We start from the raw sequence: 15925 nt of genomic DNA on the forward strand, positions 1-15925 counted from the left end.
TGTGATTGGTTGAAGTCGAGGGAACCTTAAGGTTATTGGTCAAACGTACGAAAGAGTTGCGGTGATTGGTCAAAATTGCGAGTAGCACCTAATTCGCGGTGATTGGTTGAATTTGCGTGAATTGGCGCGATCGCGACATCGCGAAATCCTGGAGGGACTGTTTAAAGAGCTTAATGTTGCTGATGCTTCCGATGGTCCGACATGATAGGCTAATCCTTTTTTCCCCATTTCCTTTTCAGTAGCCTACAAAACAAACGCATGGTGCAATTATACAATGTGATGGTCATTTCATACAATGCTTCAACATCTTGGTGAACTGAACTCAATGAAGTCTTGAGATAAGGAACACGTTCATCGCTCTTTTTCTCAGGGTCAACTGCAGTAGAGCAAACTATGTTCTGGTCGCCCTCGTCACCCAACATCTGTCTACTTCAACTCTCCCCGAACTCCACTCTGGCCCAAATCTCTCTTCCCTCACTTTCTGCACTGAGAATCTTTACTCATGAGGAAAACAGCACGCTTAGAAGTCTCACGGCTCAAATTCAAATACCTCTTTATGCTCTGAATTCACATTTCTGTCACTCAATGGACACTTTATTTTTCTCCTTACACTGACACTGTCCTTTCATGAACTAAAGAAAATCTTCAGCTTTGAGTATTTAAACTTTGTGTGTTCTCAGGGGAATTCAGTTTCCTGTGTTGACATGATCTACAGTTGGAAAAATACAGGATTGCTTTCCTTGTCCAAGTTCATACCACTGACCATGTTAGGATTTCTTATCTTCTGCATGTAAAGAATTAAACCATGCATTATGTCTTCCACCAAGGAAGTCATGTTTTCCTGCATTTTAGCAGAGTGCCTTGGGAGATTATTTTATGCATTCTGTAAAACCTGGTGTACCAATAGGCCGTAGGCCAGGGAAAAACTGATACAATTATAAACATGATGTGCATCTGGGAACAACTAGGGTTGTTTTTGTGTCTCTGATTCAACCATGACATGAGACATACTGTTGTTGTTTTTAAAAGCAATCTCATTGGGGCCCAACAAGTGTAAACAGCGGCTTCATGTTGCAAGAAATATTCAGCCAAGAATCCTTTTTAATTCTGCAACATGGGTAACAGGGATATTGTCAGGAATGAGTGAATTAGGAACTGTGTTGTTTGCTTCAATAATCTTGTTGTGTTACATTCCTCATAATGTGCAAATCATATCTCATCAACATAAGACTTAAAAAAAACAAAAAAAAAAAACAAGTGTTGTGTTGATCTGTCGCACCAAAGAGGATCAGAGACTGAAATTTCCAGTTTTCAAACTGGCGGGCAATGATCTCGAGGTCTGTAACAGAGTGAAATATCTAGGGCATTTTGTTACAGATAAAAATTGTGGATGATTATGATATTTAAAAGGCAGTGCTGTAAGATTTATGCACAAGCAAATATCATTGCACGTAGGTTTAGTATGTGTTCTGATGCTGTAAAAATGTCTTTGTTTAAAGCAAATTGAACACCTCTGTATACTGCACACTTGTGGGTTAATTACAAGAAGGGAAGCATGAAAAGATTACAGGTAGCATATAATGATGCTTTGAGAATAGACTGCATTATATATATATAAAATGCAGTCTATACTATATCAAATAATATATATATATATATATTTTTTTTTTTATTCTTCACCAGAAATCTGTGCATCTCCCAGAAGCAAAATATAAATAATATTCTACTAAAACTTTTCCAGAAAGCATGCACTGACACGGACACATTACTCTAATCACCCTGACTGGCAGACTGCTTAAATAAATGGCCGTTTATTTAGGGGCACAGCACAGGAACAGAGCTATTGCAGAGAGAGTTAAATATTGTCAAACAGAAGCAAATATTGATACACCAAGAGCACGAGTGCCATGCATGGCAGTTGCCCTTCCGACTTTAGGGAACAGGCCCTCTAAACCAAAGATTATGTCAGATTGAAACAGATGGTAGAAAGGAAATAAAGACTAACAAACAGCTTGACTTGGTTGTTCAAAATTAGGAATTAAATTAGGAAGACCACCAAAATGTCACAATTTAAATCTGTGTTACAAAAAAAATCTCCAGTTGAATCACCAATTTCTTAGTCGTATCACCAAGGTCCCGTTGGTTTTTACTGTTGCCCCTACATCAATGCAAAATGACTGGCAATTAAGTATTTAAGAAGCAGATTCAAAACTACAATTTCTGCCAACCAGTGCAGTTATATGGATGTAAATGATAACAACTTACATAACATATGTAGTGAAGACTTGAAGGGATTTAAAAAAGGCATTAGGGGGAAAACCAGTGAGTGATTTACTTTCTGTTGATCAACAGAAAAAAAACAAAAAGCACCAAATGTGTTTATTTTGATTACATAGTTAGAGAAAGGATATGGTGGTGCTGTAAAGTGTATGAAACGGGAATCTAAAACGACTTCTCTCAGGCTATGTTTAGACGGAAACCATCTGAAGAGAAAACGCAAAAGTGGCGTTACGTTCTTTTTATTCCGCGTTTAGACGAGCGTTCTGGGGGGGGGAAATCTGCGTGCATATGGCGACGCAAAAGTGTGTGAAATGTGATCCACCAAGTCCGCGCGCCTGCGTAGAACCTTCCTTCTACTTGTCTCCCTCTCCTCCTCCTCCTCTCTCCCTCCCTCTCCTTTCCATAGTAGCGCGAAGCGAACAACAAAAGCTGGCAATTTTGTCTGGACAGAGGAGGAGGTGGAGTTATTGACACACACACACACACACACACACACACACTTTTTACCCTTTAGACGGGAACGCGCGTGTTTAAGATTTCCACTCTGGAGGGTGGTTTCACTTTTTCGCGTTTTTAAGCCCCAAAAAAATGCCGTCGCCGTCTAAACGAAAGGCACATCTGATAAAATATTTTGTCGTTTTTCACCCGCGAGCGTATTCGTATAAACAGGGACTCAGCCTCCACAAAAACAATTTATCTTTATCATACAGACATTTTTAAACAAACAAATCTCCCTCCAGAATGTCCTTTGCAATGTCCTGCATGCTAAACACAGCCAGAGACCAAATGAACATGTCTTTCCTGAGATAAATGAGTGTCCTGCTAACCTAAACGGAGCAGCTCTAGTTCAACAAAGCTTTCTAGTTGTTTAAATCATCCAGTTAATGCAGTTTGCTGAGTGCCAATTGTCACACATGGTTAGTTCTCATTTGAACAAACTCATTACTCACTGCAGAATGTGCCGGTTTGTTCAAACTAAACTGCTCCACAGGGAAGTGCTGAGAAAGATATTTCCTTTTAGTAGAGACAGATTTTCTTATTTCTTTAATCTCTGTATGTGGGTTGTTGTGTTTTTTTTACAGCCCTCTAACCTTATTGATTTTGCTTTTAGGGAAGTAATTTGCTATTTGGCAGGTGCAGTAAATGATTTGACTGCTCCATACAGTACATCATTCAGTGTATTACACACGCATGGGTAAACATGGGGTTGAATCTATCAGTTGACAGCAGCTGCCTGTTGGGTGGTGGATAAAGATGAATGGATGTAAAGTCAGTGTAATAAATTCAATGTCACAAAAATAAAGCAAATGAAAAGAGTGTTACAAGCAAACAAACCTTTAAATGGTACAATACATTTGATGGAAAGACTATGCTTGCTGCCAGGTAGTGAACAGTGGGTTTTTAAGAGTATGTTATGTATAGTTATTTAGTGCGCTTGCATAAATGCAATTTGAAACTAAAACTAACTGGAGCAACGTGAACCTTAGTTTGGACTTTCAGGTATGATAAGGCCCTATAAACTAACTTTACCCGTGTTTTGCTTGGATGCTTGGGTGGCATGGGCAGCGCATGACGCCATGCATTTTCTATCTCACCCCACCAGCGAGGAAGTCATTTAGTTGATGTTGATGCTCACTCTTTGTACTGAAGATAATCCACCTGATTGTCAAGTAATTACTGTACTACAAAAACACCTGCAAGACTGAATAAGTAAACATGTAGAAAGACAAGAAATAATCACTGTAATACGTTCTCTGATCTATGCCAAAGTGACCTGCCCACTACAAGTTTGTAGTACTTATCATACTATGGTGGGAATACTGGTTTAAAATATCATACAGTGCTAAAAGTCAAACATTTAAGGATAAACACAGCTTGATCCTGATCCTCTGTGGTATATGCATTTGTTGTTGCAGCAAATATAAATGCAAGAAAACCAAATAGGAAAAGGTGGGATTAAGCAAAACACAACCGGCAATTCTCGTACTCTGCTATCACAACATGAGAGGTAGAGATGAGAAAGTATGGGAACAGAGGATTTATAATTATGGGGGGATACAAAAGCAGCAGGACATATATAGAACTAAGTAATACAATGTTTAACACATTGATGGATTGTGTACCTTGGCCAGCAGTGTGCCAAACTCACTGTGGGTTAAGTATTATCTAAAACCTAGAACTATTTGTAATAGTCCTACATGCAGGTAAAGCATAGAGTAAGGGTTCATTTACACTAGATCAGTCGGCCCAGCTATTCACCACAGAGTTGTGTTGTTCGTTGAACTACGAAGCCTTTTGTAAATATAGAAAATGTACAGTATATCATGATAATATCTGAAAACTTTTAACAGATCCCACTTTGAGAATCACTGCTCTATAGTAAACTCAGCTTTAAACAAACAGACTAGAGCTGCAACAATTAAGCCGATTAATTGATTGATTGTGTCTGCGCTATTCTCGGACATGCACTCTACTATCACGGCTGATAAACGGCCTTTTGTACACGCTCTGAAATGGACGTAAAATATCACACTTTCTCTGTAGTCTACAGTAAGCTAGCTATCGTAAATGTAGGCTACTTTTAAAATGCCATATTTTCCCCCTGGGCTCACCAAAACGGACATAAAGGCATATTAACCATTCACTGCACGTGATCGCTAGTAAACATATTACACTTGCTCTGCTAGTCTATCGTTCAGGGCAAGACCCTGTAGCCTGGTGGTGGGAGAAGCGGGACAGCATTTACCCAAATTGTCTGCTCTTTCAAACTCATACCTGTGTGTACAGGCCTCTTGGACACCACCTGAGAGTGTTTTCTCCTGTGCAGGACATGCAAAAAGTCAGGAGAGGTGTCTTATCTTGACAGAGAAGGCAAATATGGTCCTTTTTCTGCAAAAGAACTGCTAACGTTTGAAGCTGGTTGGTATACCAACTCAACATTTCAACATTTATTTTGTTGTTACTGTTATTTGTTAAATTATTGTAGTTATGTGTTAGGTGACATAGGTTTACTTATTATATATTTAAGTACTTTAAAAATGTATGTATGTATATAGATATATATATATATATGTATATATATATTAATTTTATCATTTAACTCCATTAAAGAGCCTTTCTTTGATGTCATTTTTCAGTTTTTCAAGAATCGGTTCAGGAATCGGAATCATTTTAAAAGTACCGGTTCGGCATCGGAAATTCAAACGGTACCCAACCCTAATTAAATATCCTTCGATTTTTTTTGTCGACGCAGACAACACAATCCTGTACACATCCGGCCCCTCTTTGAATACTGTGCTATCAAACCTCCAGGAGAGCTTCAACGCCATTCATCACTGCTTTCCGAAACCTACAACTACTGCTAAACTCTGGCAAAGCCAAGTTCATGCTTTTCAATCATTTGCTGCCCACCCCTGCCCACCCGATTAGTATTACCACGCTCGATGGGTTGGAACTAGAAAACGTGGCAGTGTACAAATACTTAGATGTCTCGTTAGACAGTTCCCTCTCCTTCCAGCAACACATAACTCACCTTCAATCTAAAGTTAAGTCCAGGATCGGTTTCCTCTTCCGCAACAGGGCCTATTTCACCCACGCTGCCAAACTCGCCTTGGTGAAAATGACAATTTTACCAATTCTCGATTTTAGTGATGTCATTTACAGAACTGCCTCAAACTCTCTCCTGAAAAAAAATAGATGTTATCTACCATTGTGCCATACGTTTCGTGACTAGAGCTCCTCTTAACACGCACCACTGCTTACTATTATCTTGATTAATCAATTAATTGTTAATTCTATAAAGTAGAGCAGCAATGATGTGTCGATTTATTGGTTAATAGTCAATCATTTTTAGGCCCTTTTTTTTTGCAAAAATGCCAAAATGTGGTGGTTTCAGCTTCTCCAATGTGAATATTTGATGGCTCCTCAATGTAGTTTCCTACGATTATAAACTCAATATCTTTGGGTTTTGGACTGTTGGACTCTATGATAGGCCTTTTCTGACCATTTTAGGACATTTTATGGATCCACCAATGTCGATTAGTCGATTGATCGAGAAAATAATCAACAGATTAATCAATAATAAAAACAATGGTTAGGTTTAGCCCTAATATGAAATATCATAACATAGTGAAAATACCTGCCACAATTCCCTAAACAGGGGACGTCTTCAAATTGCTTGTTTTGTCCGACTAACAGTCCAAAGATATATAATTTATAATAGAAGAAAACAATTCAGAAAGTCATCACAATTGAGAAGCTAGAACCAATGAATGTTTGGCCTTTTTGAATGTTTTGGCTTTTTTGGGTTGGGATTTGCTGCCGAAAAATATGAGTTAAACGATGAACTGATTAACAGGAGCAATTGCTACGGACACCAATATTAAACTTGCAATAGATCATAATTGACAGCAGCAGTTCATAAACAGCAGCAGTTCCTGGGCCAAAATCCATTTATTAATCTGGACTGTATGCTTTCCATTCTAATCAATTGCTATTATTTTATCGTGTGCATGTAAGAAAGCATTATGTGTGGGATAATCTCATCCTGGCCATAGGTAATGTTCTCTATCACTGCCCACAGCATTGGACAGATTTAGATGTCTGGGATTGACAAAGATGCAACCACACTGATTTTGTGAAGATAGGCATCAAACAAACATTGTGAAAAACTCCGTGAAGCACCACCGTAGTAAGTATCTGATACCTTAAAACAAGTCTGGAAAGGAGACGTCATGCGAGTTCTCAGAAGTAAAAAAAAGTCTTTCCTTCTTTAACTTCACAGCAGCAAAACATGGGTCAAGTGTCAGGATTCCACGATTATCCTTGTAGCAATACCACTGGAAGGCTGCTGGCAGGTTACCTAAGCTGCTTTCTGGTGTTTTGGCCAGTGACAGGTCTATCTAGTGCAGTATAACAGGTCAAATTACATCTCCTCTTCTGTGGCCAGCGAGAGGTCACTGGTTTTAAATGAACTTCAAACTGACATTTCAAAAGGGATCAGGCGCAAAGGGCACACGGTTCAATGCATGCTGCTCTGGCTCTTGCTTTTGAAGTCTGTTTAAATTTGGTTTAATTTTAGTAAAACTATTTTTGGGAAATCGTATTTCATTTGCTGTCCAAAAAGGGCAAAAATCACACATTTCAGTCAATTCAATTTTATTTATAAAGTCAAATCATAACGTAAGTTATCTCGGGACACTTTACAGATAGAGTAGGTCTAGACCAAACTCTATAATTTACAGAGACCCAACAATTCTCCACAGTTGAATATTCAGTATGTATTCTAATCACGTAGAATAGTTCACTTTGAAAGAGAATGAAATAAGAGACTGTATTAGTCCTTGCCCTTCATCTGTGATATCTAAATTCTATTTAGCTAATGGACTGTTAAACTGTTATCCAGCCAAACCAAATTAGTTAAGCACCAATGTTTGCAACCATGACACCACTCAGGGGGTATGTTCCAGGGGATGTGGGTGCATGCTGGAGAGTCTGATACACTTACAAATACTGATTTAACAGTCGTAGCGTGGAGAAACAAAAGGAATGAAATTAGTTATATTCCATGTCTGCAGGTCTGTGCAAATCCAACTTCCATGACAAAGGGGGGTGGGGGTGGAGTAATACCTGGATAATGATGCAATCTTCTGTATTCTCCCATTGCTTATATTGGACTTTATAAGAGATTACAGTCCGCCACACCTACAGCCTGAAGTCATGCTGCATGATATTAAAATTGGGAAAATGTTTATGTAGGTCAGGTGACAAACACACCCTGCATGCATCAGGTGTGCATTGTGCTCATCCGAGCCAGTCAAACTAGTCTGCAGCAGCATCAGGGTGTTCCCTACAATTATAGGGCTAACACAGCACCCAATCCGCTTTGGGCCGTACCACCTAGCTGAATAAATATGAAATCAATGTGAAGAGCATCAAAACTAAATTACTTTTTCCATATCTAATGGTCTGTAGTTGGTTACTTCTTTAGCAAGTTTTGTCTTTAAGCTTTTTGCGTGTTGTTTATTTATTATCTGCTCTCTCTTTTCCAAGTTTGTATACAATGAGATGCTAAAAATGGTCCAAAATATTGTAAAAATGCATTCTATTTTATTTTTTAAATTAAAATAACCTGTCACCAAAATATGTGCACCTAAGTCTTCCGGAAAACACTTAAAAAGCTAAAGCTGAGACATGAATTTTGTCTTCCTCATTTTCCCCATCTGTTTCCTGAACAAACGCCACAATATATGCATGCTCCTTTACAAGATTAAAGTGTAGCTAGCCCCGGTTTGTGCCTCCCATGTATTACCATTACATTCGAGTCACAGAGCTAAACATCAGATTTTCCGAAAAACCAAACACCCAGAAGGTCATTTACCAACACTGACCGCTGTCATGAAGGTATTTCCTTAAGGATGAGTTTTAGAGCAGCTTTGGTTTGTGGTTCTGTTGAATTATGTTATGTTATCCTGAGTGGTGGGTCGAATATTTAGTCCACCCTCATTGATAGAAATAAGGTGGACAAAATATAAGAACGTTGTATTAGACTACTGATAATACATTTATTTTTTTGTTCATGTTGAAAACATTGAGTAACAACACACACATCATTTCTGGCTACCATCTTTGTTTGGATTAGGAAAAAAAAAGAGGCTCAACTTCACAAACAGGTTATAAATCTGTTTTTCAATTTGATTCAATTCAAACAAATTCGATTTTGCAGTCAACCAGTCACATAAACATACATGCAGCAGATGGAATATGTTTTTCATCCAGATGGTTAGAGGAGGGTTTGAAGAATTTGGTAATACCTTCAGTAATGGTAATATATGACAGGCACACATTGGAGCTAAAGTTAGGCAATCAAAAACCATGTATAAGCAGTGCTCATATGGCAATCATCCACTACAGTTGACTGAATGACTCAGGACTCATCATAGTCAAAACAGAGAGCAGTGCAGCACTTCACTGTACTGAAAGACTGGATGATAAGTATAACTTGTAAATGGAGTGGATGAAGTCTAACAAGCACTTAGCATGAATTATACTTAGCCTGCACTGACTTCATGACATGCAAGACTACCAAACATGACTTCAGACACTGAGCTTATGCAGATGGTTGTTTACAAGTATTTTGACAGCAGGAGCTACAATAATGCAGTGTGTAATGCTGTCTTCAGAAGTGTTAAAGGGATTAAAATGATTACTGGCACGCATGAGTGTGAGCTAGTTTGTATTTAACATGAGCACACACTTCAAACAAACCATACATTTGAATTTTCACCTCAAATTTGCAGCCTAGTAGTGTGGGTGTTTACCTTTTCGTCTTCGTCTTCACTTTCTTCTTCTCTTGGTGTCTCCTTGTCGTCCTCCACTTCGTTAACACTTTCAAAGTCCGAGTTGTGGCCGTCATCTCCATCTCCAGAAACTTTCCTGTCCAGGAAGGGCGTCCTCTCTTCTCCCTCGGACAAGGTGTTCGAACCGGACGACGACGACTCACTTCCACACGACAAATGACGTTTCTGCTCCATTTTATAATATCAAAGCAATAACAACCCAATTCAAAGATTAAGATTAATTAACCTGTCAACGCACCTGTCCAGTGAGTACATTTTGGTTATAGGTCGCGAGCCCATAAAAGGATACCACGGTTAAAAACAAAGTCACGACGTTGCGGAAAGTCTGTGATAGTGATATTAAAATACTTATCGACCCAGTTAAATATGAATGTGCGCGTTAGGCTGAAGTCTCCACTTCAGTTAAAAGTTGCCTCTCTCTAGGTTTTGTAGTGCATTACTTTCCAAACAGCGTGAGTCCATGCTGTCACTGCCTTCATGAATGCACAAGTCGAGCCTGCAGACACAAAATAAAACCCGCCCACAACGTGCTGGGGCGGACCAATCAGATTACTGCTGCTTCAAAACCAAACAGAGGCAGTTATAATCACCTTTAGCTCTTCAGTCCATGCCATATAGGAAGTGGTCAGCAAGTAAGTGCGACCAGTGGTGGAACAAGTATTCAGATTTTACTAAAGTCAAAGTAGCAATACCACAGTGTAGTAATACTCTGTTACAAGTCCTGCATTCAAATTCTTACTTTAGTAAAAGTACAAAAGTATGAGCATAAAAATATACACAATGTACCAAAAGTAAAAGTAGTCTTATGGGTAAGGGCACATTTCAGAAACATATGTATTAAATTACTGGATTATAATAAGGGATTCGTCACGTTTATGTTTTTTATCTCATTTGAATTGAGCCGTGACATATGATGTTTGTTAGTTTAAAAGATAATTTTGCACTATTGTATTCTTAATTGCAATTTACAGCAACAGTTTGCCTTGCATCTAGTCATTGTTTATTGTTGTTCATTGTTGCTTTATATATATCTTCATTTACACTTTTATTTATTTATTCTTCATGTACTTGTATGTACATTATAGTTAAATGTTTATGTACACCTATCATTGTTCAGCTTTGTTGTCCTTGTTTTTTGTCTATTTCTATATCTTCCTGAAAATTGTTCTTGGGACTGTGTGTTAGTACATTGCAAAGCAAAGTCAAAGTCAAATTCCTTGTATGTGTCCTCATACTTGGCCATGTCTCTGCTTCTTACAGTTTTATAAGATCTTATCCAAGTTTCTGAACAGGATGTGATGTTTACATGTGCAACACATACTCGTGTGCATGTAAACACGTTCACTAACTGCTGTTCTGAAGGAACATAGTCCTAAAAGACTTTTCATATCAGGATAAATAAATATCCCATCTGATGCACAATAATAAAAAGGGTTTTAACCCATTTCTTAAATTGTGACAGTATTTCCTTATCCAGGTAGCCAGAAATGGCATATGCCCCTGCTCTTTTATGGAAAACACAAAATACTAACATGTTATTTTGAATGAAAGTATTTGAAAGGAACATTGCTATATAAATATATATATATATATATATATATATATATATATATATATATATATATATATATATATATATATATCAACATAACTGATAACTGAATGTTTAATTTTGTTTGTTATTTTGTTTGCAATTTGTTCACAGATATATGCATTTTCCGGCTTCCATCTTTGTTTGGATTAGGAAAACCAATTTGGGAAGCTGGTTTTATTATGGACACAAATATTTGCAATTACTGTAAATCACAAAAAGGATATTATACTTTAATGATAGAAAATAGCCCGTTATTTCAAAACATACACTCAATCTGCAGGCCCTTAATAATAAACATAGCTGGCCATTTAGTCATTGCTTATAAGGAAAGAGGGGCAAAGGCACCACAACAAGAGGGTTTACTGCATTGATCATTAGTTGAGATAGATTTTCTTCTCTGAGCTCATAAACAGGTCATTAACACATCCAAAAGCAACACACAAGATGAAAAATATTTTTTATAGATTTCATCCCTTCAACCATCTTCATTTAACTTTAATTGGAAGCAAACTTGCAAGAGTTCAGTCCCAGAGGATCCCAGGCCACCAGTGAATGTATCATCATTACTGACTCTGTTAAAGGTGCCGTAGGTAAGACTTATAAAACTAACTTTCTGTCATATTTGCTGAAACTGACCCTAAGTTCGAGTAGAACTACATGAAGCAGATAATCCGGCTCCTCTGGCATCACCTACAGCCTGTAAAATCCACAGCTCCCTGTTCAGATGCACCAAATAATGGCCAGGGGGGGTGTCTAACTGCGTGTCAATCACTGCTCATGCACATGCATTCATTCTCCCTTGTGGGGGGAGGGGCTTAGGAGACCGTTTTGGGCTTTAGCAGAAAGGGGGGGAGGGACTGAGAAGTTGTTGATGTTCAAATGTGTTGGCTAAGTCCTGGATCTTCCCAATCCTACCTACAGCACCTTTACTACAGTATTACACCCACATACTGTATGATGTCAGTGGCTACACCCGGAGAACATGTCTTTGTTTGCCAACATATGCTCATGACTTCCCACCACATTAATCCTGTCACTCAGTTTATGGATCAGTGTTCATAAGCAAAGGGAATCGTTTCCACTATTATTAGTAGAGTTTGTTTATAGTCTCTCTAAAAGACACTAAGCCCGATAATGACATACCCAAAATAAAGTGGTATTTTTGCTATTGCGCTATTCTTGAACCCTTTTCATTTCAGTCCTGATCCTGGTCTCCTCTGAAACGAGACTCTTTGCAGTTTCAATTAAAAAGTCAATATTCATCTAATTGATATTGAAACAAATTTACAGAGGCACAAACATGGTAAACACGTAAGGCTGTCTCTTGCCTATTTTGTCTTTTACAATTGTATTTGTCTTTTGACTATTTTGTTTTGTATGCAGTTCTGTTATAAAACAAGCAACTTTTGTCGCAGTGATTCTGGGATCTTAAAATGGTTACAGTTGAACATCAAAGATTATTTATTGGTTTATTTAACAGGGACAGTGCACATTAATAAACTTTTTGGCAGGTAAATGTGCCAGAGTTCGTCATCTGCAACCCCCGGACAGATGTTACAAAGTCACCCTAAAAGCACAATATTGTTATGGTTTCGGTATTTTGCTTTGCCTTTTGCTTCTATTTCCTGTGTGTTTATTTCTGTTGCTGTCTCCTGTGTTGTATATTTGTTCTGTATGTATTCAGTGTACTGTGTTTATTTCGTTGTGTATATTTCTGTTCCCTGTTTTGTATTATGTTCTGTTTCCTGTTTTATTTTGATAGTCTAGTTTTCTGTCTTGTCGTGTCTTGTTTTACTTCCTGTGTTTTCCCACCTTTTTTGATTATTGTGTCTCTCCTAATGTGTTTCACCTGCTGTGTCACCTCTTACCCAATGTATTTAGTCCTTGTGTTTCCTTTGTCTGTTGTCAGATCGGCTTGTGCTTTTCCTGTCAGTTTGTGTCATAGTCCTGTCAGTTTGTGTGTTTTCTTTTCCCTCTAGCTTTACTGTTCATGCAGTGGACCTAAAAAAGCTTCCTCCCTTCATAATCTGTATCTACCACATCAAGTCATGGTACAGTACACTGAGCTCCATAGAGTAAACAGTCTACTGAGGTGTTAAGCCCTTATACAAAGCAGCCAGTTCTTGATCTAGTGTTGAATATCTGACGTGTCAACAGCTGAGAAAGTGTTGACATTCCTAAAGATCCTGTGTAAATTGCTAACTTGCATGTCTGCTCACCAGCCAGCCAGTTTTTTCAGATTGATAAACATTACACCTGCTAAACATCAGCATATTTGAAATGCTACCTGAATAAGCTTTTGCTTGTCTTAGAGGCGTTGTCAGTGAACATAATTATTTAGCAGATGACTGTATCAACTGAATGAGTACAAACCCTCCCTGCCCCTGGTTAAATAAAACACTGACCCTTCACTGAGCTATTATTGGTTTTTGATTCAGGTTGGAAGTTTTTATCTTTTCTATCCACTGAAAAAAGGCCATCCAGTCGCAGAAAGACACCTGTTTTAAGTAGGCTTGACAGTGAAGAGACAGCGCTCATTTAAAATTTAAAATACAGCAGTGAGAGTTGTCATTATTATCTAAACCACGGAATCACTTCCCCTCAGTTGATGTTTTCCAGACACTTATCTTGTGGTGAAAACAGAGCTTTCAAGCTTAAGGCTGACTGTAAAAGGCTAAAACTGTCATTTGACCAACGTGATGCCCGAGGGTCACTGCTCCTCTCACCCCTGCCTTTTTCTCTTGGGTATAAAAATCCCTTTTTCAAATGGCAAATCAAAACATGTTTTAGTCACATCCTAAATGGCACAAAACAAAGGGAAAAGATAGGAAAGAAAAACTGGATGAAACTAAAGACAAATAAAAACTATACCCAGAAAGACGTAACATTAACATTTGAATGTGTTCACTATGTCTGTATATGACCAACTGCCTGCAAAACTAATAGCAACTCTCATCAGCATCAGCTGTATTTAGTGCTTATTAGCAAATGTTAGCATGCTAACTTGCTACACTAAGATGGTGAACATAGTAAACTGTATGCCTGTCAAACCTCACTCCACTTACAGATAGCTTATGTTACACTAACTAGCAGTATCAAGAGGACAACAATGGTAAACACATTGTCATACTATCTTTCTCAGCATTTAAACTTTTTTTTTTTTACAGAAACACTAACATTTTTGTTTAGGTTGACTGTAGCTTTAAGTCAAAATAGTTTTCGAGTAAAACATGTGAAAGAAAAACACCAACAGGTCATATCTGAACTTCAGTTCAGATATGACCTGTTGTTCCTAGTATGACTGTTCATTTATGAAATTGCGACCGCTTCTTTAAACTGTATGCATGTCTTTATGGATTTGAATGCGTATCTTGAAATATACTGAGATACAATCAAAACAGAGTGTTGCTCATTGTGTCTTGTTAACATGGCTCAATGGTGTTTTAAGCCCCCAACGTCGACTTCAAGGCAGCGCTGCATGTTAACCAAACACACACACACACACACACACACACACACACACACACACACACGCACACACACATATTCTCCACAGGTGGGCACTGTTTGCTTATGTTGAAGAAAATGTTTTGATTTGACTACTTTGTTTTGCAAAGCAAAGTGATTCTGGGATTTTAAAATGGTCAAACAGATAGAATCACAAGACTATATGCTTTCAAAAAGTGTATAGTTTGTCAGGGTTGAGTTGGTATTCAACTGGATGTCGTCCCAAATAAGGGAACAGACATCATCCCAGACTATATTTATTCCATCCCTGTCAATCTTGATACAGTAACATGTACAGACATTGTTGCAAATGACTATCTTAAATTAAAGTGCTCATCTTATGCTTTTTGGTTTTTTCCCTTTCCTTTATTGTCATATATATCTTTATTTGTGCATGTAATAGGTTTACAAAGTGAAAAAGCCCAAAGTCTACCCCAAAGGGACTTACCATCTCCAACAGAAAACACTGTTCACAAGTTATACAGTTTACAGTCATGATCATTTGTGCGCAGCTGTCTTCTTTTACTCCAACCACAAACAATAAAGTATTTCACATAAACATAGTGTACAAAAGTGGTGTATATGGTCGTTTGTATTACATTGTTTATGAACACTTGTAAAATACCTAATTTCTTACATGATTACATTTAATGACTTTCAAAAAAAGCTTGCTTTGAACAACATTTTCAGGTTAATTCTCTAAAATGTTGACTCAGATGCATTTACAGAATGGAACATTTCATTAATCATGTACTGCATGTTACAGAAAAAATGATGAACACTGGTTTACTGTAGAAATGACTACCAAGCCCGCAATGTAAAACTTAGGTCAAAAGATTTTGATCAAAGCACAACATCATGAGAGGAACCCACATATATCAACTCTCGTAGCCCACAAGTTTGTTGCTGCTCATTGCTGATCTTAGAGACGATAAGAGTAAAGGTGGGGAAACTTACATACGTGAAAAACACGAGTAGGCAGACATCTTCATGTTTAGCGGAAATTAGTTTCCTGTTTCACGGATCTTAAAGATATTATAATTTCCCCACTGGGGATCAATAAACAGTATAAATTATAAATTAAATATTATAATCTTTTCACATTTTGATCACTGCTTTTAAACATTTAATCCTTCTGCTATTTCAGTTCCCTTAATTGAAATACTGTGAACACCTGAAGCAAGAC

The 15925-nt window shown here is 37.8% G+C and overlaps 1 protein-coding gene across 4 annotated transcripts in view; it reads right to left on the reverse strand.

Annotated features, from left to right (window-relative positions):
- Positions 1-10112, reverse strand: part of mast4 (microtubule associated serine/threonine kinase family member 4) — a 94929-nt gene extending 84817 nt beyond the window's left edge. For all 4 annotated transcript variants that reach the window (XM_078270686.1, XM_078270685.1, XM_078270687.1 and 1 more), the window contains exon 1: positions 9600-10112. In XM_078270686.1, the coding sequence (XP_078126812.1) occupies positions 9600-9812 (213 nt within the window). In that variant the 5' untranslated portion in view covers positions 9813-10112. The remainder of the gene's footprint in view (positions 1-9599) is intronic.
- Between the last annotated feature and the right edge of the window lie 5813 nt (positions 10113-15925).

This window comes from Sander vitreus, chromosome 16 (genome assembly GCF_031162955.1).
Source record: "Sander vitreus isolate 19-12246 chromosome 16, sanVit1, whole genome shotgun sequence".
NCBI lineage: Eukaryota > Metazoa > Chordata > Actinopteri > Perciformes > Percidae > Sander > Sander vitreus.